The sequence below is a fragment of the Helianthus annuus genome, chromosome 11 (genome assembly GCF_002127325.2).
Source record: "Helianthus annuus cultivar XRQ/B chromosome 11, HanXRQr2.0-SUNRISE, whole genome shotgun sequence".
In the NCBI taxonomy this organism is placed as follows: Eukaryota; Viridiplantae; Streptophyta; class Magnoliopsida; order Asterales; family Asteraceae; genus Helianthus; species Helianthus annuus.
The window spans coordinates 45,251,438-45,275,040 of NC_035443.2; the positions used below are offsets into that span (position 1 = coordinate 45,251,438).

Here is a 23,603-nt window from a genome sequence, read left to right on the forward strand (position 1 = left end):
AGCATGTGGGTTGGCAGGTCGAAAATGAATCCAAAATCATGTCAAACACAAATCCAAACCACAGTAACCCAAACACTTATTTTTAATAACAATTGCTCTAACGCAACGAATCTTGTTCTCTATTAAAATTTAAGGGTAAGTTGCATTTTACGTCCTTTAAATTTTAGCAATATTTCAGGCGTTGACTAACGAAATTACAGCGAATATCCTTTTATGTTCTAATTTCTTTACAGGCGGTGTCCTTTCTCCCTAAAAAGGTTACAAAATTAAGGACATCCGCTGTAAAGAAATTAAAACATAAAGGACATCCGTCGTAATTTCGTTAGTTAAAGGACAACGCCTGAAATTTTTCCTGAAACTTAAAGGACGTAAAATGCAATTTACCCAAGAATTAACAAAAAAAAATTGACCCAAGACCAGCTAATTAGCTAAATGTGTTTGCGGCTTCGACCCAAACTGTTCCAAACCCTTTAAGAGTAAACCCAAACCACAGAGTTTCATGTTAGGTGCATATTGTATCCAAATAACACCCATGACCATGGGAACAATCTATCCATAGTAAAAGATATAGGGATGAATATTCAAAGATATGAGAAAATTACCATGCAAAAAAGTTGACTCAATTCGGAAAAAAATTACATTTGTCTTTTAATGACATAAAATTATTCGAAATTCAAGCAAGATCAATTCAAATATTGAAATTCAGAGAATATCTCATCAGATCTTGAAAAACAGATGGGACACACAATAGGTGAGCGATGAGGGATTAAAGATGAAAAAAGTGAAATCCCATGCATATGAAACCAATCTCAAAAAGAAAAGGAAAAATTATAAAGAAACTTAAACACCAAAAATGCTCTTTTGAACTTAAGCATTGCAATAAGTAATTGAAACAACAAATTGGTTCATTGGTCATAGTGATTGATTCAGTAATTTACACTTCATACAGGAATAAAATCAGGTCAAACTAAACCTAATCAGCTTTTAGCTTCCCAATACATGGTTTAATCCATAAACCCCGTAATCGGTAATCCTATTAGCATGGAAAGAAGACAAAAGTCAAACTCTGCAATTGTTGTGAAAACTATAGGTGGCAATTTTAACCCATTTAGTTATCAATGGGTTGATTCGAGTTGTATTCTATCTCTAACGGGTCAAGTAGATAATGTTAAAACTTTAGTTAAAAACTTAAAAGTCGTGAAGGTGATTTTTTAGCATACCAGTTAAATAGCTAACTAGAAAACTTATTACATTAGAGTAAATACATAAAATGCCATTTTGGTTTCATAAAATTGCCACCTCTAACAAAATTAACACACACAGAAGCAGGGTGGGGACTCACGCTTATTCAAATAATATAACCTCAATCAACGATGTCCTCATTGTTTGTTGCGATTTAGTAGAGCTTGAAATGATAGATAAAGATCCTTGTTATCAGACCCAAATATTTCTTCTGCCTTCCTCAAAGTCTCCTGAAAAAGACAGCAAGATAAAGAGTTTATAAAAACTAAAAGAGATCAATAGGTGTGACAGCAGAAGATGTACTACTCACCTCACGGGATTGCTTTTGAGAATTTAACTCCTTTATATTTGCTAAAAACGCACTAAATTGCTCATAAGATAGTCGACTCCTGGTAAAGAAAGAGAGATATTAGGCTTTTTTCAATGAATAGATTAGCCACTTAAAAATTTGTCCTAAAATTAATTCACCTTGCTTGACGGAAGACCTCTTTTCCATCAATCTTAGTAGCGCGCCCTATAAAAAAAGTCATGTAAGATGAATAAACATATAAACGAGGGGTGCTAAACCATAGTTACCTAATTCGTGGTTCGCTCCGGTACGATTACGTGGTTCGGGTACGCAATTCGGCTCATGGAGCGAATTCGGTACACATGGGGGTAGTTTCATTTCGGTAGGATACGATATGGTGTACCATAGAGTCCGGTTCGGTTTGTACACATCAGAAAGAATAATAGTCTTTTTATTATATATATATATATATATATATATATAAAGATCATGTGAATACTCTCAACGGTTGAGAAGTATTTAAGGAATTTTGATAGATAGATAGTTGAGTAAGGAAGGTTAATTAGAATATAAGGTAATTTAGAGATTTTGACAATCATTTCCATAAACTCTCCGTGCGAGCATGCCATCTCATCAGCCAGATTCCTTCATCTAATTTAGCTGAAGTTGATTTCACGAAACAAGGATTGAAATCAGATGGTTCTTGGACACATTTCAATTTCGATTTCAAGTGATCAGAACGTCCCAAAAACAATCCAGCTGGCGTATCGGAATCATAAAATTCACAATTGGAATCACAGAATTCGCAATTGATCTTCTTAACTGGATTGACAATTAGGATCCTAGAATTTGCGAATTCCCGTCAATTTGGATCGCGATTTCACAGAGATCGGTACGCCAGTGATTTGCAATTGGGTACAACATCACGTACCAATCTTGGTTTAAAAAAGCGCGAGGCGCTCCGAAGCGTTTTGGTTCCAAAAGCTTTAAGCGAAGCTTCAAGCGCGAAGCGAGAGCTTCACGTATTCGAAGCGCTCAAAATAAAAAAAAAATAAAAAAAAATATTATACACATCAATATGACCTATTCTACTTGTTAATCAATAATAAACAAAAAAACATGATTAAAATACACACTTAACACATAAATGAGCTTCTGAACTGGAATTGGGTTGAACTCGTGCCCGCACGTCCTGCGGACACGAATGCAGCTCCGAAAACCCGGGCCTGAAGCCTATGCTGAAGCGTCGTTTCAGACCAAATAAAGCGTTTTTGCCAAACGCTTAAAGCGCGCTTTTTTAAACTAAGATACCAATACGAAAATCATGGCTCTTAGAACGATTGTGTTCATGGGTTGGCGGATTCAAACCAAACCCAAAAATTTTGGTCGAACACGACCCAAACCCGAAAAGTGTGTCATACATATGAACCTGAACACGGCCCGAATATTCCCGAGGTGACCCGAACACGGCCCGTTCAGCCAGAATTTTTTTAATTATTATTTTTTCCCATAAATTAATATATTAAATTAAAATATACTAAAATAACAAAAATACATATAATACAATTGCATTTAAATAATAAAATTTGATGTTGATTTCTCTTTTTAAATGATAATTATGGCATAAAGTACACACCCAATTTAATTTACGACATAAAACATATTGTAAAATAAATAAAATTTAATATAAATGGGTTAAATGGGCCAACCCACCAACCCAACCGGATTAACCCAAACCCGACCCGTTTGGCTAAACGGATTCGCGGCTTCAATCTAGGGGTGAGCATTTTTAATTACCCCACCCGAGAACTCCCCGACCCGACCCGAGAACCGAGACCGTTGTATAATCATACCCGATTAAATACCCTAAAGCATGGGGTCGGTTCCTGTTATTTAACACTCGGGCATATCGGTCCGGAGCAAAATATCCAACCCGACTCTTAATAATAATAAGTAAAACAGAGTGTTTCAATTCCTATTCCAATTATGCTGATTTTATAGGCATAGTTATCAAATGCGCTAGGCGCACTCAAGGCGCATAGGCCTCGCCTGGGGCCTAGGCGCAAGGCGCAAAAAAAAGCGAGGGCCCGAGAAAAAAAAAGCGCACATAAATGAAAAAATAATAAAATGTATTATGTATTGAAAAAGATATAAATATATCTTATATGTGTATAAAATTAATAAAACCATCCAACTAGTTTAAAAAAAATAATAATAAAACCTTTTAAGATAATTTTTGTAAAAGAAATTCTAACAAAGTTGAATACTTGCTATAATAACTTAAAATATTTTGAAAGAAATATGAATTTTGGTAGCTGTTGACACAGTCTCCTTTCTGCACAAGTGCACAGTGCACAGTGCTTATCTTTTTCTGCAAAACACTGTTAAAGTAAGTTTTTAAGCAAAAATTCTGCTCTCCTCTTCAAAAGTGAAAACACAGTCTCCTTTCTTGCAAGTCATGCTGTCTCTCATTCTTTCATCTTTCTCTTCCTCTCCTCTTCAAATTTCTGTCTCCGTTGATCCATCCAAAACCACAAATCTGTCCACAAGGAAAGTGGCACTAACTTGGAGAAGTTCGCCGGTAACTGGGCAGGAATCTAGCCGGAATAGTCGCCGGAAAGTCGATTTTTGGCCGGAAGCTTAGCAGAACAGCGCCTTTAACGGCACAAGGCGGTAAGGTTGCGCCTCGCCTGAAAATTGCGCCTAGGCGCACCAGGCGAGCGCTTTTGATAACTATGTTTATAGGCATCAACAACAATCATATAAGCAATACATGCATCTTGGACAAAGAGCAAACTATGTATTAGTACCTGAATACACTAAAGATTGTACAAGTTTAATGCAAGGAGTACGGCTTATAATCGTTAGTAATTCTTCAAAAAATCGAATATCCTCCATGAAATTGAAAAGAATCACGCTATGTTAAAGTTATTATGTATTCTTCCCCAGAAAAGTATATATGCCTAATTTCGGTCCAGTTGTATACTCGGGTTTTTTCGGGTTTTTGGACCGACCCAACCCGAACCCAGCTTATTGTGAAACTTAGGAACCGATCCTTGTACCTACCTTATACGGTTCGGTGTAGGTAATTTTTCGAGTCGGTTATCGGGTATTTTCGGTCCAGCCCAGATTATGCTCACCCCTAGTTAAATCTGAAACTCACCCGAACCCATTTAGACTAAGCCCATACCCACGAATTTCGTGTTAGGTTCGGGTCGTGTCAGAAATTCACACCCCATTAAACTACAGCAAAATATAAAAATAAAACAATTTGTTAAGCCTTTGCTGAGGTGTAAAGCCTTCAAACCTGGTATAGGGGGGCCACGAGGAGGAGAGTTTCCAGCTGAAGATTGTTGACTTGATGGGTACCATGAAGACATTGTTGTACGGCTTTCATATTGAATTTTTGTTGGGGATGTAGTGCCAGAAGCAGAATACCTTCTAGGAGACACACTTGCAGAGGCTGTTTTGGGGGTTGCAGTTGGAGTTACACGTGTGCTGATATACGGTGTCACAGAAAACCTTTGACCAGTAAGCTTTGAGGCTGTAATAAGAAGGATAATTATATTACAATTAAGTGGGAGCTACACAACTTGATCAAATAAAAATCTTAAACATAAACAGTTTTGGTACCGTCATCATGTATGTTTCCACTATCAATAGAGCCACTGTAAGAATGGTGTCTTCTATAGCCATTTGTCTCCTCTTCTGCAGGGTACGAGTAACAACGATAAAGCAAATCACAACCACAGTCAAAGCGTATTTTTTATTTGTGCATCTCCTAAATTTTCTTATTTATAAAAGCTAGTAGGTTACCACCTGCGCTCCACAGCAGGTTCGAAACGTAGATAAAAATAAGCAAATCGTGAGAGTTAAAGTTGTTTAATTTAATGTTTTAGCTAAGGGCCTAAACATATCATTATTAGAGGGGCTAAACATGGCTTTGGTTTAAAAAAGCGTGAGGCGCTCCGAAGCGTTTTGGTTCCAAAAGCTTTAAGCGAAGCTTCAAGCGCGAAGCTAGAGCTTCACGTATACGAAGCGCTCAAAATAAAGAAAATAAAAAAAAAATTATTGTACACATCAATATGACCTATTCTACTTGTTAATCAATAATAAACACAAAAACATGATTAAAAAACACACTTAACACATAAAAAGCATAGTTAAAACATAAATTAAAGTCGAAACACACTTAAAACATAAACATAAAATAGTCTTTAATCAATAATCATCATAATCAAGTACATATTCATCTCGGGTCACCAGATGAGAAGGACTTTTCCGAGGCAGTAGTAGTGCTGTTTGATCCTGAGGCCATTATGATTTCTAAACAGAAATCAAGTTGCAGAGAGAATAGAAGGAGAAAGAGGAAGACAGCGGCTGATATGTTAAAAGACAGCGGCTGATTATTAGGGTAAAGAAGTAGGGCCTCATTTAAACCCTATTGGGCCTAAAAATGGCCCAAATGTGACCTGATTGGGCTGAAGCGTCGCTTCAAACCATCATCGCTTCGCGCTTAAAGCTCTCTTCAAAACGCTTCACGTGTTGTAACGCTTCAGACCAAAAAAAGCGCTTTTCCAAACGCTTCAGCGCTTCACGCTTAAAGCTCGCTTTTTTAAACACAGAACATGGCATTAATTAAGTTAAGAGGTTAAATTTGTTTATTATTGAAGTTGAGGGGCTAAAATCGTGTTAGTTAAGGGGCTAAAGATGTCACCATTAAAGTTGAGGGGCTAAACATGTCATTATTAAAGTTGAGAGGCTAAGGTTGTTTATTATTAAAGTTGTGGGGCTAAAGTTGTTTGATGTAGTTAAGGGGCTAAACATGTCATTATTAAAGTTGAGGGGCTAAAGTTGTTTTAGTTAAGAGGCTAAACATGTCATTACCAAAGTTTAGGAGCTAAACATGTCATTACCAAAGTTTAGGGGCTAAACAAGTCATTATTAAAGTTGAGCAGCTAATGTTGATTAATATCAAAGTTGAGAGGCTAAAGTTGTTTATTATTAAAGTTGAGGGGCTAAAGTTATTTTAGTTAAGGGGCTAAACATGTCATTACCAAAGTTTAGGGGCTAAACATGTCACTACCAAAGTTCAGGGGCTAATTACGCCATTATTAAAGTTGAGCGGCTAATGTTGATACATACCAAAGTTGAGGGGCCCAAGTTGGTTGATGGGACAAAATTGCATATTTATAGTATATAGAATAGAATTAGATTATTATCGTAATAAGTAATAACAGAGTTTTTTAAACATATTGAATGCATTTTCTATCTTTAAAGAAAATGAAAAGAAAGTGTTTATAGGTCAACCCGACCTGTTACGGCTCGTATTATAAACAAGTTTCAATTACTGACAAATATCATCTCTTATCTAAGAAGAGAAACAACTGAAAACTATTTTCAATCAAACTTAAGACTTACCTTTAACAGGATAAGCTTTAGGAGCAGACTGGTCATAGGTGCCTCTATCTACAGTTGCTGTCGCCTGAAGACACAAATCATTGAAAGGTTATAATTGGTTCAGCAAAACTAAGAGTTATTGTCAATTAAGTTATTAGGGAAAGCATGATCAGACCCATGAAATGCATGGAGATATAGAAGACAGAATAATGGTACAACAATCTTACAGTTGAATCATTGTCGTTCAATGACTGCATTAGTTGTCGCTTGAAGGCCTCCAGCTGTCAAATATTAAAAAAAAAACAAAATACACTAAGTGACTACAAGATGAAATATAATGATCCCATTGCCATAGTGTCATATATGAAAAGAGAAGCAAAAATAAGTTATTGCAAAAAAATAAAAAAAAATAATTCATGTGGACAAATTATCTGCGAGATTTGGACTCTGCCAAAATGAGAAAACAACCCAAACTAACATTTCTTTGTGGTCAATTCAAACCTTTAAGCCATTACTACGTGTGCAATCATCTGAACTTTTAAAAAAAGGGGATAATACAGTTATATAACATGACATTTAAAGCTTAATCAACTTAGTATGAACAAGCTAATGCGTTAGTGAGAAGTCTAATTCAAGAGCTAATCTAGGAGTCTACATAGGACAGAAACTTATCTATGTATAAACATAACTAAAACAATGCAATGTGAGGAATACTGCAAATGGGGAAAGAAAATGTTGGATCAGATTCGGTCAAGCAAAACAAAGACACTGGAAATTTTGGGGAACTCCCTTGACTCTTCACTTTTATTAACAATGGAAAATCTCTTAAAGAATTATAATAGACCGTACCACTATTTATAAGGAACAATTATTGGAAATCAAGTTAGACTCTATTCGAATTCTAAACTAACCATGCTACTTAATTTTCAACATTTAAATGCTAAATACTAAGCCTAATTCGATTAGGCTGTTTACTCCAAACTTGTCCTCCAAGTTTTCGCATGCAAGGATTAACTTCGCATTCACCCCCTTAATATGTGTCTTGTGAAAACTATACTTTTAAATAGTTTTTAGTTTAAATCCAAATAGAGTCTAACTCCATTTCCAAGTAATTGTTCCTTAATTAATTGTGATAGCATCCATTGTAATTCTTTAAGAGCTTTTTCGTTGTTAATACAAAAAAGAGTCGAGAAAGTTCCACAAAACATATAGTCTCTTTGTTTTGCTTGACCAATTGTTCCACAAAGCATCAGATGCATGAACGCAATCGCCTAAACAAACTATATCATCACAAAAAACTAGACCTACAGTTTGATGAGTTCGTAGACCTTGTGGGCCCTACATGGGCTTAACTTGGGAAGCAAGTTTTCTAAACCCTAATTATTCTCTATAAATATAACCTATGTACTTGTGATTTGATTATCACCTCAATAAAAAAAATACCCTAGTTGCCACCCGTGGACCTAGGTCAGTTTAGACCGAACCACATAAATCTCGGTGTTCGTTTATCGCTTTTGTGTTTTGTGTCCGTATTCATGTGTGCCTGATCCTAAAAAACATTTGTGCCAATTCGGCAATTCCGTCCTCAACATTTTTGAAATGTACCCCTTCAGTCCAAAAAGATAACGCCTTGCGCCAGTTCCATCCTCAATGTTTTTAACGGCGCTTTTATCTTTTTGGACTGAAGTGGCATATTTCAAAAATGTTGAGGACGGAACTGGCGCAAATTTTTTTGGACTGAAATGGCATTTTCCACCAAACCACATGGACGAAAATGGCAGTTAACTAAAAAATATACCCTAGTTGCCACCCATGGACCTGGGTCAGTTTAGACCGAACCACATAAATCTCTGTGTTCGTTTATCGCTTTCGTGTTTTGTGTCCGTATTCATGTGTTCCTAACATAGTTACATACTTCAAACTCTAGGGCCAAACATAGACTATCAACAAAGATATGTTCCGAACAAAAAGTACAAGCAAAGGACTATCAAACATCACTATAGGCATAAGATAACAAATTACACCAAATCCAAAATGAAAAATCATCCAAATTAAGAACTGCAAACCAAAATCCAAACCTTAGCTAAATCACGCCCTAATTTCTTAGCAGTCACAGCCAACGCATCTCTCTCCTCCACAAGTTTCCTCTTCAATCACCAAACAAACAATCAAAAGTAAGTTAACCACAAAACCTACACAAAAATCAACAACAATCAACAGTAACCTAAAAACCGAATTACATTATCTTCAACCGTAAGCTGCAACCGCAACTGAACATTATGACACGTTTGTTGAAGTTCCGAAACTTTCTCTTCAAGCTCCATAACAACACGATCTCGTTCGTTCAACTTATGCCGCAACATACCTGCTTCCGACTCCAGTTTCGACACGCGTGATGCTAGCGCCATTGAAGTGATCTTCCGAGCAAGATCCAACTGGTCGTACGGATCCGTAGGGATTACCGATAGTATTTCATCTGGTAGGTTGAAATCTGGACCGCTGGCCGTACTACCTGTGCTGTGTTCTGACATCGTGTGAGTATGATCGGAACCCTAACTGCTGTATGAAGATGATCGGAAACCCTAGGTTTTGATGAACAGGTTTGAATGGTGTGTAATTTTGGCAGCAGGTTGTGTGTGTATTTTGGTGAATGATTTATTAGGTATGAATGTGATTCGACACCAAGTCCCAACTACTATTTAGGACAAAGCCATTAAGAATAGGGTTGTACACAAAAAAAAATGTAAAAATAGTCCTTGTATTATTCCCATATTTCATATTTTGTTTTTTAACTTTTCATTTTTTGTTTCGAAGCATAATTCTGTCAGACTACTCGTACAGGGTGTTATTGCATTAACTTGTGAGTGGATGAAAGAAAAAATGTAATGATAAATATATAAAATATTATTTAATTGAATGAAAGAAGATGTAGTGTTATTTAGTATAATTATAGGATAGAAATGGTGTAAGGGATGTAAATGCTCTTATAAGCCCCTTCCACGTCACCAATTCCTAGAGCCAAAGATCTCTTCGTCAAGGCCATTGCGGGCGTGAAGTGAAAGGTGAGAGAGTGATTAAAAATTTGTGGATTTGATAAATATGACAGTAAAGTTATATCAACTTTTTCACTTTTTTAGTTAACACACTACACACAAACATAAATATGACATATGGGGGATTTATTGTGTTCATGATAAAACCATCACTCAGTAAGCAACACTTTGCACTTTGTGTATCGATGATTATGCAAACAATGATAAAAAAAAAAACATATAAAAGTAAAGTAAATGTAACGATAGTTTTTTTTTTTTTTTTTTTTGAATTACAAGTCAAGAACACAATATCATCATTTTATCGTCGTGAAGTGCACTGACCTAGTTTTTTCGCTAGAACCATGTTAATGGTGATGGACTGATGGTGGATGGATTGTTTGGTTATAAGAATTAGGGTAAATATCTTGTACAAATAGTCTTATCGTACAAAACGTACGAAAAGCGTGAAAAGGTAAAAAAACGCGGTGACATTTACGTAACTATTTTACTCGTAATTATCCTACAGGATCAAAATTACCCTACAAAATCAAAATTACCCTACAAGATCATTTGTAGAGTAATTATGATACTCTACAAAATTACCCTACAACATCAAAATTACTCTACAATATCATTTTACAAAATTATCCTAAAAGATCAAAATTACCCTACAAGAATTTGTAGGGTAATTTTGATAACTACTCTACGAGTAAATAATTACGAAAATGTCATCGCATTTTTTATCTTTTCACGCCTTTTCGTAGGTTTTATACAATAAAATTATTTGTATTTGAATTTTTGTCATAAGAATTAATATGATGAGCAAAACGTGTCAAAGAAAGTGTCATTGAACTAAAAGTGTAACTTTTGAAAGGGTACAAGGACTATTCTTGCAATATGTTTTTATAATATTATATTTGGAATATTTTCTTGGTCTTTGGCATTTTAAAATTGATTTCCCCCCAAATTTTTCAATGTGATTAAATTTACAAATATAGACGGTGTCTTAATTTAATTTCCTTTCTTTTTTAAACCTGTTACTATATTTGTTACCGTTTTGGGCGTTTTTTTTCCAATTAGACGAATATGGATCTTTGATAACAAGTTTTTGAAAACCGGAGCGTCACTTAAATCGAATCCTCAAAAACTGTTCTGTCAACATAGACCAAAAGATAAACAGTTTTCATCGGTTCGCTAGAAACATATCCGTATATTATGCCCGATGTATTATGTTAGAACCAAACCAGCAATTCCAGTTTAACCAGTGGTTGTTTTTTCCAATTTTCCCAACACTAGATTAAGGATGGACATTTGGTACTAGGTACCAGTACCGTAACGTACCGGGTATATTCAGTATTGGTACCCATTTTCTCCGTTTTTCAGTACCAATTTTCCCCGTTTTTTGATACTGCTACTTTTGGCACCGGTACCAGTTCGCTACCGAATGGATATCATGCTCATCCCTACAATAGATAAAGTGCTTTCAAGTCATTCTAAAATTGGTTATTTAGGGATAAAAAACAATTCATATTTTTTTATTTTTATCTTATTGTAATAAAGATACGTAATTGTTGATATACATCTGAATATAGATTTCACACCAGTTTTTATAATCTACAAATTTATTATGTCAGAAATTAAATATATTATGATGTGCATAGTGTTTGTGTCAAACAAAAGATTACTTTTGCGGTCATAAGATACATTAAAAGAGGTTCTAAGATCGTATTTTTAGATATGCATACCCTCGCATCATATAAGTAACAAAGGTATAGTTACATATTACTAAAGATTGATTTTATTTCTGTTATAGGGGTCTTCAATTATATGTTTATAGGAAGAGTAAACTGTTATTTACATTCCTATAGTTTGGCATTTTTATTATTTCTATTCAAAAGGTCTTTTTCTGGTATTTGGGTCACTCTGGTTTTAAAAACTTACCAGTTTCATCTACTTCACTAACTTTGTTTGTTTAGACTGAAGGGTATCGGGCCGGCTGAGGCCCGGCTAGGACCGGCGCCGGTCCCCCACACCGCCCCCCTGGGCTCGGCTCAGCACAAACGACTCCCCACAGCCGGGGAGGACGGGCCACCTTTTGAATGATTTAGCCGTTACAATGGCTATATAAATAAAAAAAAATTCCTTTTTCAATTTAAATAAATACCCTCTATCTCATCTATTTTTATAAAATTATCTCTCATTCTTCTCCAATTCTCTTCCTTTTTTTATAAAAAACACTCCATATTTTTTATACCACTTTCTCTAATCATGAATCCATTCAACCCAAACAACCCCAACCCAAACAACCCCAACCCGAATAATCCCAACCCGAACCACCCTAACTTTTTTTCGACTCCCGCTTACACTCTGACTATGGATCCTTCGTGATTTTTATTTTTAGGAAATGTAATTTTTTTTAATGTTATGAAATGAATTTATTTAGGTTTGTTTTATGTTGTAATTTTTAATGTTTTTAAAGTTTTTATTAAGTTAACAAAAAAAAAACTTAGAAAATTATAAAATAATAGGTGGGGTAGGCTCATCCTCCACCCCCCCTCAAAATGCATGGAGGCCCATCCTCCATGAGTTGGTGATGTGACGCCTACGTGGCGGCCAGAGCCGTCCCGAAAACTCTTAAAAAAATTTAGGCCTCGGGCGACGAAAAGAATTGGGCCCAAAATTATGGTTAAGGGTAAATGAATTACAAAAATAAAAACTTAGTGATGGAGCAAAGTTTCGAACTTGAGACCTTTGCATTATTTTAAGATGGTTTTTGCCACTACACCACCAATATTGTTTTGCATATAAAATGGATGAATATACTAAATATATAATTTAATAAATATATACAAACTTATAAATATTTTTCGGGCCCTTCGAAATTTTGGGCCTCGGGAGTCGGCACGGGTTTGCTGGGCCCAAAACCGGCCCTGGTGGCGGCTCATCCTCATGGGGATGAGCCTCCCCATACCCTTTAGCCTTATTTTATTAGGCCAGAGGGTATGGTGATGGTCCTCTAAGGGAGGATGATCCGCCACGTAGGCGCCACGTCATATTCCTCCTAAGGATGGTCCATCCCACTAAACTAGAGGGTATGAGAGGATGGTCCTACCCCATCCCACTATATACAAGTATCCATGCCTAATGTACAAATCTTATTCACAAACAAACAAAGAATAGGGGACCCACTTGTTTTGCTCCGTCCTGGACGTCGAAATTCCGACGGAGACGACGCGACGGGATGAAGACGGAGGGGGCGGCATTGAGGTTGGATCGGCGCCAAGGGAGGACGGGCTGGACGACGCAGCCGTGCAGCCTTTAACTTACAAGTTTATAACTTTTTGCAAGAAAGTGACAAAAGTGGCCACAAAAGAAAACAACAGCTTACTTGATTACATTATGGATGACAAGTTGACAACCGTAGAGCACAACCAAAATGTTGACTTTTATATTTGTGGATCTGATAAAAGTCATAATTTTAAAAGATCAAAGATGGACCACGATAAGTCAAAAATGTTGACTTCATTATCTCCATTAAAATTGGTTGGAAATTTCATCCTTTCCTTCATTATTTCCATTGAAATTGTTCAGAAATTTAAACCTTATCATTATACTTTTTCTTTTTCTAAAATTCAGAAAACTAATACTTCTTTATTCTGTACATTCTAAACTTCTGTTATTCCAGGAACAAGATGGCATATGCAGGGATCCAGATGTTCATGGAGAAGTTGAACCACCTCATTAACAACGACCACATTCCATTCATCAACAACCCCTCAATTATACGCCAAAGACCTCAGTTCCAACTTCTCTATGATGACCTGGACCCTATGATCCGAACCCTTTTCATCGATGAACACCAAGACCTCGAAAAAGTTAATGATCTGAAGAAAAGAAAAGATTCGCATACGCAGCAGAAGAGGCACAATATATCGTTGATCTCTTTCTATCCAGTGTTCACATGAGGAATAATGTGGACTTTAAACGATCCTTCGATCTTAATGATGTTAGGAGATCACTAAAGTCTGTCGAGGTAGACTTCATGAGTTTGAACGTCGATAGGATGAAGACGGATTCTTCTCCAAGACCTCAAAGAACACTAAACCAATCTTCTGCTACTCAAAGTACTACGTCCGGAAATTCACTAGGATCGAAGAAAATTTTAGACAATATCTTCGTGGGGATTGATCGTGATGCTGAGCTCATAAGAGATAAACTTGTGGATGATGGAAAGAAGCTAGATGTTGTCTCTATTGTAGGTATGGGTGGGATAGGTAAGATAACCGTGGCGACCAAAGTATTCAATGATGGGTATGTTAAGCATCATTTCCGTATCCGTGTATGGGTCACTGTTTCTCAAACATATGATAAGCGGGCTGTGTTGATTCAGATTCTGGAATCCATTCGTGATCAACTAGACCTTGAAAAGGCTAGTGACTCTCGACTTCGTGAATTGGTGCATAAACACTTAATGGGTCGGCGATATTTGATTGTGATTGATGATATATGGCACATAGAAACATGGGATAACCTGAAATTATTTTTCCCCCATGGTGACAATGGAAGTCGAATTCTGATCACCAGTCGCATAACTGAAGTTGCTAAGCATGCAAATTTAGATGGAATGATTCTTCCCTTAGGATGTTTGAACAAAGAAAAAGGCTGGGAGTTGTTGTGTCAGAAGGTGTTCCGTGGCAATAAGTACCCTGAATGGTCACTTAAACCTGGAATGCGAATAGTAGAAAGTTGTCACAGATTACCACTTGCAGTGGTTGTCATTGCAGGAGTTCTAGCAAAAGAAGCATGGAATGAGAAGTTTTGGATGGAAATTGCTTATAGTGCCAGTTTGTACATTGTTGGTGACCAAAATGGATGCCTGGAAATATTAGGTTTAAGTTACAATAATCTTCCTCTCCACTTGAGAGAGTGCTTTCTTTATCTTGGTGGCTTCCCAGAAGACTACATGTTTAAAGTACGAGATTTGATCTGGTTATGGGTGGCTGAGGGGTTCATTCAACAAACTGAAAATAGAAGCTTGGAGGATATTGCAGAGGGCTACTTGATGGATCTAATTGATAGGAATCTTGTAATTGTAGCACACAGGAGCAAGTCTAATGAAGGTGTCACAGCTTGTAAAGTGCATGATCTTGTTAAGGAGCTTTGCTTGAAAAAAGCCAAGGAAGAACGATTTATCCTTCAAACAGAAAGGCTAGTATTGTTCTTTCACCGTTATAATGTCATTACACCACCATATAAGCCGGTCCGTGTGTTCATAAATAAAGATATCTACGATCCACACATTGCTCATCCGCCTCCCCAAAACCTTCGATCGATATTGTGGCTTATAATTCCAGAACGTTGGGTGATGACATTGCAAGGTGTTTCCTTTCTTTTGTGCTACTTAGGGTGTTAGATCTACAAAAGTGTAGATTGACCACTTTTCCCAAAGGCATGGAATTGCTAGTTAACTTGAGGTATCTTGCAATCTGGAAAGAATCGGCAGGTTTCCCATCTTTAATATGCAATTTATGGAACCTTCAAACTCTTATTTATGTTACACCTCATATCCGTACTGTTTTACCCAGTAACATATCGGATTTGGTATATCTGAGACATTTGTTGACTTATCAACCTTCTAAAGGGGACACCGTTAAAAGGGCCTTTATTCTTTGTTCCATTGAAAAACCGATGAATTTGCAAACTATTTCAAAAGTGATGTTGGGATATGGTGTAGACAATTTTCAAAAGTGTTTTCCCCACGTTAAGGAACTTAGATGTTCTACTTTCCCAGGAAAGGAATATGACTTCAAATCCCTTGCCTGCCTTGAAAAGCTCACATTAATTGACTACCGCAGAATAAGGAAATCAAGTTGTGGAGTGAATCGCGTTACATTCCCAGCAACATTGAGAATACTTAAACTAGTTGAGTGTCGTCTACCATGGAGTGATATGTCAATCCTTCAGTCCTTAACCAACCTAGAGGTTCTAAAACTAAAACTCAATGCCTTTGAGGGAAGCTACTGGAACACAAATGAACAAGAGTTTCCACAACTAAAGTTCTTGAGACTCGAGATGTTGGATATCAAACTGTGGGAAGCGTATAGTCCAAGCTTCCCGTGTCTCAAACGGTTAGAAATTTTCCATTGTTACCATCTTAAAGAGACCCCCCTTGGAATCGGGGACATATCAACACTTGAGCTTATTAAAATCAAGGGCGGTAGCCATTCTCTTGGTGAATCTGTTAGAAGAATTCAAGAAGACCAACATGACTTCGGAAACTACGACCTAAAGATTGATGTCATTGATGATCCACAATACTTGATTTTTGCATCTCGAACACTTTCCGACTCGACTTTAACACCTGAAACACTTTCCGAGTAGTAACACTTTTGGTCTCTTCTCTATTTTCTTACATCTTTTCATATGATGACTTTATTGTTGTCCCTTGTGGTTTCCTGTAATTTGCTTGCTGTTTTTGTCTTATGACTTGTTTGTTAGAAGTTATAAACTGTTGTTGTGGGTTTACGAAAACAGACATTAAGGTTCCAACAAAGTTGAATGGACACTTAACCTTAGTTGAATGGGTGTTAATAGAGTTCCAATAGCGGTAAAAGACATTTAGCTAATGTCAATGACCAAACAAACAATCAAAAGTTAATGTGATACATTACGAATATAGCACGAATAGTAACTTAATGTGAAACATTACGAATATAAGAGTTTTAAAAGATGTAGATGAGCCTCTACAATTCGAATAGCAACTTAATGTGAAACATTATGAATATAGCACGAGCAAACGCTGAAACGTGTAAAAGGTTGATTGTTCTCAACAAACCCACAGGTTAAGTTCTAGGTTCAGCAATCATTGATAAAATGGGTGTATTGTGAAACAGATTAACACAAATAACTTTTTAATACGAGTCAAAACTGTTTGCGATAGGCGGACATGCACCACTGGACCCGCCTACATTTGTTTGTACACTTCTTTTACAAGTAATTTATGTATTAAATAAGATTATTAAACACCCATTTTAAATAATATCCGATTTGAAATCGCCAACTCTACTAAAACCTGTACAAGGTATCATCTTGCATACCGTTCGTCCTCACTCTTGTACGACGCAAGGCTGAGAGGCCAGGGGTATGATAGTAATATACTATGCTCATTCACGCGTTTAACTACTTCACTGACCTTACACCAATATTTTTTACACGAAACCGATACTGAGGTTGAGAATCTTCTTCATCATCTTCATCTTCACTACTATCATCTTCAACTTTATCCCATCTTGAGTAATCAAGACGCGAATGCCCTTTCGGCTTTGGAATCTCCTCCTTTGGGCTTTGAGTTTGAGGGGTAGTGATGGTAATTTTAACGCTTTCCGGGTTGCTGACATCATCCTTGGACGCGGGTCCATTTGAGTCATGGCTATGGTTTACTGCTAGTTCTAATGAAGTCGACTCTTCATTTTTGTTATCTTCCTCTTCATCCTCTTCATCTTCTTCTAGCTCGGTTTCATCCTCTGGTATTGGAGCGAGAGACTTTCCTTGACAAAAAATATAACAATTTTAACAAAAGCTGAGAAATAGACAAAAGAGTAAAATGTCATTTTCGTTCCTGAGGTTTGGCCAGTTTTGTGACTTTCGTCCAAAGCCAAAGGTTTGTTTAAAGTGAAAAAGACCGAATTGCCCTTTAAGTTAACAAAAAAGACGGAAATACCCTTCACTTAACGGAGAAAAAGGGATGGAGTTAACGAGCCGGATGAAAATGGAAAAATTTCAAACCTTTTGGATCCAGATGCGGAAAAACAAACCTTTAGACGAAAGTCGCAAAACTGGCCAAACCTCAGGGACGAAATTGGCATTTTACTCTAGACAAAATACGTAAAGAATCTATAACGTGCGTATTGGAACTATTTATATGATATTCAATAATCAGATTCTAATAATCAGTTTTGTTACCAAAATAGTATTATAATCACAATCAAGATCCAAATACTAGAAACTGACTATTATAAATTCAAGCTGCATTGATCAGATAATCAATCTCATATCATAAACCTAAACGTTCCCTAAATTTTGTTTGCAAATTGGATACAGGGTGTACCAGTTGTGTTTTTAAACGGGCTTCGAGATTTTGATATACTTCTGAGGAAGGATTTAACTCAATGAGGCGGTTTACATCAAACAGCGCCGAGTGGTACTCTTTGAGAGTGACAAGAGTTTGAGCGCGTAACATCAACGCTCCTGTATGCTCATAATCGAGCTCCAGCACTGAAGTACATTCATCTGCTGCCTAACATGATTGGCAAAATGTCAGTCAACTAAATTAACTGCGAAAATTAGATAGTATAAGTAAATGATTGCAGCTTATCTTTTTTATTATTTCAACCAATTAATGGATTTGTTTGATTCGTTGATCGGCTAATTATTGCAACTTATAGTTTAATTGATAACTTGAGGATCTTAATGTGATTCAATAATATTGCATAATGTTCACCAATTATTGATGCACAAAAATGTATGAAGTATGATTGCTCGTAAGTAGCTCAATTTAAAATGTATAACTATTCATCAATTATCGTAGAGCATGTTAGACGGTATAACATGCATGATTATGCATCATTCAACCATAATTTAATGTATGATATAATTTAATTAAAATGTATGATAACTTCTCAACATATGAAAATCTCCCAACCTGCCAAGCCCGAGTAACACGAGACCGACCCAAACATTTGTGGCCCGGCCCTCAGGTTGCATTTCCATCATTATTGGTTCCGGCTCCGGCCAGATTCAGTTTTGACCCGACACACACGACACAGCCTTGGTTGCATGCATTTAAAATAAACCACCTAACTTTAAACCAAGTCTTGATCTGTTCAACCCGTTCCCCTTTTAGCTAAATTTATTGATATAAGAGTCAAAAACTGCCACGTCTATCGCGCATAGTATTCAAATTGACTCATAAACCATCTGATTTTAATTTAAACTATATAGAAATCAAGCTACAGGGTCATATTCACATGTAGTCCTCCAGGCGACCCAAATTTATTGCGTAAAGCACCTATGAAGACAGTGTTAATGTAGATGAGTAATTAGTGTTGATATAAAGCTAGTAACATAGTTGTGACAAATCGACAAGTTATCTGCTATTCTGCCAGCACATGTTAACGATTGACATCCTAAATCATATATGATTTTACTTGAAGCCTAATGGCATCTACTTCATTCAATCACGTGTTGATAAAGTAACAACATCAGGGTTATCGATCTAGTAAAGCAGGCATTCCTCCTAGTTTTCCAATTTAAAAAGAACTAAGAATTCTGGAACAAGTTATAATATCTTTACCCGAACTTTAACCTACATGTGATGCACAAAAGGTCACCATCACAGTGGCGAAGCTTGAGATTTCCGACCGGGGACGGCGGAAGTCACCGGACCTAAAAATTTCTATAAAACAAGGAGGTCGAAAACGTATATACCCAAAAATTTCTATCCGAAAACTACATACTCTCCATTACTGAGCGAAAAGTTCGAGGGGTCAGCCACCCCCTCCCGCCCCTTAAAAGCTTCGCCCATGTACATGAAACGCTGCCTCATCTATGCCTTAAGTCGTTTTCCATTCACTTTTTGCGCCTCTATGTGCGCCTTTGTACAGACCGCACTTTACCTACAGCGCCTGAGGTCGCCTTTTGCCGCTTTTTTAAACCTAGTTCTTTTAAACCTAGTTCATTTAATTCCTCATCTATAAAAGGTACATGTCAAGATTATCGGAATTTTATTGTCAACTCTATCTGGAACTCTTGTAGTACTCCTTTGAAACAAAAGCTTCTTCACACTATTTACTAGTTGTGAAATATCTAAAATAACAAGGTATAAATAAACCCCCACCCAAATCAATACCTTTAATCCAATAAATAAGCAATTGAAAAGATTAATCTATGTCAAATACAGCAGATATATGAACATTCAAATCAATCCTAATCCTAGGGTTCATTCAATTCAGATATCAATATTCAGATTAACAAAAACTAATGATTTTGTGGTAAAGAAAGAATCAGAAGAAAAAAGTAGGTACCTTTTTAAAGCGGTGGAGTTTGAGAAAACAAGCGGCTCGATTGCTGTGAAGGGCGATCTTCTGAGGATTTGTTTTGGCAATGGAAAGGGCTTGAGTGTAGAATTCTAGGGCTTGTTCGTAGTTACCATCCCTGTACATCTGATGCGCTCTTTCTATCTTGTTCATTGCGATTGGAAAAAGACAGAAAGAAAGAAAGAAGAGATGATTTCTGCTGCTGATTTGGATGGATGGATGGATGGAGATGATGAGGAAATGGAGACGTGGACGTTATGATTTAATTAGAGGGACAGGTGAAAATTGTCTTGATTAGGTTGTGTTTAAAATTTGAAACATGAAATGTTTGGATAAGCTTTTTAAAACTTATTTGGCTTTTTAAAAAAAGTCTGTATAGACTGACTTAATGGTTTTTTCTTCTCACATATACCCTTATTGTTAAAAATTATTTTGGAGCTTATGACTTTTCAAAAAACCAATAACTCAATAAGTTGTTTCAAAAAAGCTTAGCCAAATATGCCCGAAATAGGTAGAAATTCGATTTTTGGCCTACTGCACACACCAGATCTTAAAGCGGTAACTTTGGGGTTTCGAGTTTTGATTCTATTAAAAGTGGATTTTTCGCGCTATGTGGCTAGAATTCAGGCTCTATCAGTTGATTCATTACGGTAATGACACTTACTGTTGTAACCGGAAAAAAGGTCGTCATAACTAAACCGAGTTGTTCGATTGGAATCAGTTTGGCTCTTCAGGGTACTGGCACGGTACCGACACTCGTATAGTCTATAAAACTGTAAGAACACTTTATTTTGGATGTAACTTTGTTGTCAGTAAAATTTATAGCAGAATGTCGAGAAAAAAATTAAACACATATGTGTATTTAGTCTTTTAAAAAAATAACGAACACAAATTACCGGAGAAAATTGAATTAGACTTGTATATTATTATTTATAAGTATAAGAGGTGAAACTAAAATTCAACAACAAAGAAACTATTCATATGATTTTTTTTTTTAATTTCATAAAATATTCTGTTAATAATTGTTCTACCCTGTAATAACCACATGTATTAACAATAATTAAGTAAAAATCCATGTACGTAAATTGCTAAAAACAATTAAAAAAATCACACCCATCCAGCCTTAGGCGATCAAAACTAGCAACCCAACGTAACACAACTCTTTAGTAAACTACTCTTCTTCAAGGCTAGTTTTCAAAACTAGATTTTTAAAGACAAATTTCTATTGATTTATGTTTCATGTTCAACAGCACGTGTATCACAAAAAGGATAATTGATCCATTGCCCTAAGGCTAGAGGGTATGGGGTTCGTCCCTACCCCCGTCGAGGACCGGCGACGCCGACTTACCATCCCCCCCCCTCGTCCCGTCTTCACCGTCGAGTTGTTGACGTTGGCGACGGTCCATATGCAGACAAAAAAATGGTGGGTGTTCTTGTGTAAAGCTTTTGCAGAGGTGATTTATCTATATCTATATATGTGTACCTATATATGTGTGTTTTGGTCAAAAATCAGGCTAGGATAATGCAACCAAATCTTTGTTGTGAGGGATGATGCTTGAACTAATGCATGAATAACTTGCAAATGCAATGAACAATTGACACAAAGATTTATACGAGGAAAAAGCCCTTGAGCAAGAGTTGATCTCCGGCATAAAAAACCTCGGGTGATGGAAACTACCGATCACCAACTAAGATTAAACAAAAGATTGTTACAACTCGGGATGATAATAAGCTTGTTACAAGGATCACTAGTGTGCAAAAACGTATGAAATTGCTAAGTAAACTGTTGAGAGCTATTGAGAGCTGTTTCGAGAGTGTGTGTTTGCTATCTTAGCCAAGTGTTTTAACTCAAGCTTGTTATCCCCTTTTTAAAATTAGAAATAACTAAAACAACTAACTATCCGCTAAATGTGCAAGCTTCCCACGATCTCCATAACGTTCACAAGGGCCAAGCACGTGCGGAATATTGAGAGCATATTCTCCAAGAATATCGGTAAGACTTGGTCCATGCATATACTCCTGCAAAACAAACTCACATACAAGGTAGACAATCGTTAGTACAAGGATAACAATGAGGATCCCGGATCCTAATCCTGCAACACCTTCTGAGGATCCTTAATTCAAACAGAATTGAGGATCCGTGATCCTGACAGTACTTGAGGATCCATGATCCTTAGGATTGGAAAATTCTCCCCTAACAATTGCCCCCAAAATATAAGGAGTAAAAATGTAAATTAGCGAGTTATATTTTTGATCTTATCTCCAACTGACTAACGGATATATAGCCGTTTGGATCGAACTAGCCGTTACTGATCTTACGTCATTGAAGTGACAATCCTGCAGAATCATCATTATAAATAGGTTAGAGATAGAGATCGATAGGCATTTAAATTCGTGCGTTACTTCCTTTAAATCCTCATTCAAAGATCAATCAGGTATCTTTCTTCTCCTTTTCTCTTCATCTTCTCACTCTGTTCTTCTTCGAAATCTTTAGATAAAAATGAAATTACGATCGTCCCCCGCCAAGGATCACCAGAAAGATAGTCCTTTGAAAAGCCAAGGGATTATCAAAAGTACTCCGAAGGAACTCTGCAGTTTCACTGATCCGGAGATCGACCGGATTCGCCATTGTTTTCCGGCGAACACCGTCTTCAAGCCCTTTGACCCTACCACCAAAAGTGATCTTGTTTCTAAAACCTGGGTTGCTTTTTCGGCCACTCCATTCCTGATAGGATACTCCTATCATTTCCTTGCCTTCACTGAATCCTTCTTTTCTCTCACCGGCATGTGCTACATTCAGGCCATGCCAATGATGTGGAGGGTTTTATATACCCTAGAGAGAATCATTGAGCAGGAAGGTATAGAGTTGGGGATGTCGAAACTGGCTGATCTGTATAACCTTGTGAGCCATGGTTCACACCGCTTTTTATTCAAACACAAACCCGGTGATGCACACCCAATCCTCAAGAGCACCAAGAATGACACCAACTGGAAGAAGCGTTTTTTCTTCGTTAGGAGGGATTCTATCCCGGATGGGAAGGATCTCCCAAGAAAATGGGCCACCCATGGTAGGATAGAGGATCCTTATAGAAGGATCATAGGATAACCCTGTTCCTGTGAGGATAACTGATCCTTTCTTTTTTATTTTGCAGCTATCTCTGTCTCTCATATCATTCCATCACCTGCAACAAAAGAGAGGATCACTGCTTTCTGGAGTCTTAATCCTGCAGCAAGATCATTCCAAGCAAACACCAAGGATTCTCAAGAAGTATCCTCCGGCTCAGTCACGATGTCAAGTAAGTATCCAAGTCTTTATATAATTAAATGTTCAAATAAAAATAAAACAAGAATACTTATCTGTTGTTTTGGATTGGTAGGTGCTGGAAAATCTTCAAGGTCGGCCACTCGCTTCAACGTCAGTGATCTCGACACCATCACTGCCCGTTCTGGGAAGAAGAAGGCTGCTGCTAGCCCCATCGCTCCAATGCCTAAGCCCACTACCTCCAAAGGCAAGGGAGGAAAGAAAAGGAAGGCCACCGAGGCTGA

The 23,603-nt window shown here is 36.9% G+C and overlaps 3 protein-coding genes across 4 annotated transcripts; 1 reads left to right on the forward strand and 2 right to left on the reverse strand.

Annotated features, from left to right (window-relative positions):
* Positions 1-843: 843 nt before the first annotated feature.
* LOC110890123 (uncharacterized protein At4g15545) lies at positions 844-9,617 on the reverse strand. Of its 2 annotated transcripts, none has more exons than XM_022137695.2 (10): positions 9,172-9,617; positions 9,010-9,078; positions 7,159-7,212; positions 6,953-7,016; positions 5,165-5,239; positions 4,839-5,075; positions 1,711-1,756; positions 1,553-1,631; positions 1,363-1,472; positions 844-1,033 (listed from the first exon to the last, which is right to left on the reverse strand). In XM_022137695.2, exons 1-9 carry the CDS (start codon positions 9,460-9,462, stop codon positions 1,380-1,382), a joined length of 1,008 nt encoding a protein of 335 aa, XP_021993387.1. In that variant the 5' UTR covers positions 9,463-9,617; the 3' UTR covers positions 844-1,033; positions 1,363-1,379. The 2 variants fall into 2 exon arrangements, with proteins under 2 accessions (XP_021993387.1, XP_021993386.1); XM_022137694.2 differs by having other exon boundaries at positions 846-1,033; positions 1,343-1,472.
* A 3,939-nt stretch (positions 9,618-13,556) lies between these two features.
* Positions 13,557-15,410, forward strand: LOC110890122 (putative late blight resistance protein homolog R1B-17). Its single transcript, XM_022137693.2, has one exon. The coding sequence runs from the start codon at positions 13,925-13,927 to the stop codon at positions 15,374-15,376; it is 1,452 nt and encodes a 483-aa protein (XP_021993385.1). The 5' UTR covers positions 13,557-13,924; the 3' UTR covers positions 15,377-15,410.
* Positions 15,411-16,851: 1,441 nt separating this feature from the next.
* LOC110890121 (protein unc-45 homolog A) lies at positions 16,852-20,318 on the reverse strand. Its single transcript, XM_022137692.2, has 3 exons — positions 20,046-20,318; positions 18,071-18,259; positions 16,852-17,505 (listed from the first exon to the last, which is right to left on the reverse strand). The coding sequence occupies exons 1-3, from the start codon at positions 20,208-20,210 to the stop codon at positions 17,143-17,145; spliced, it is 717 nt and encodes a 238-aa protein (XP_021993384.1). The 5' UTR covers positions 20,211-20,318; the 3' UTR covers positions 16,852-17,142.
* Positions 20,319-23,603: the final 3,285 nt, after the last annotated feature.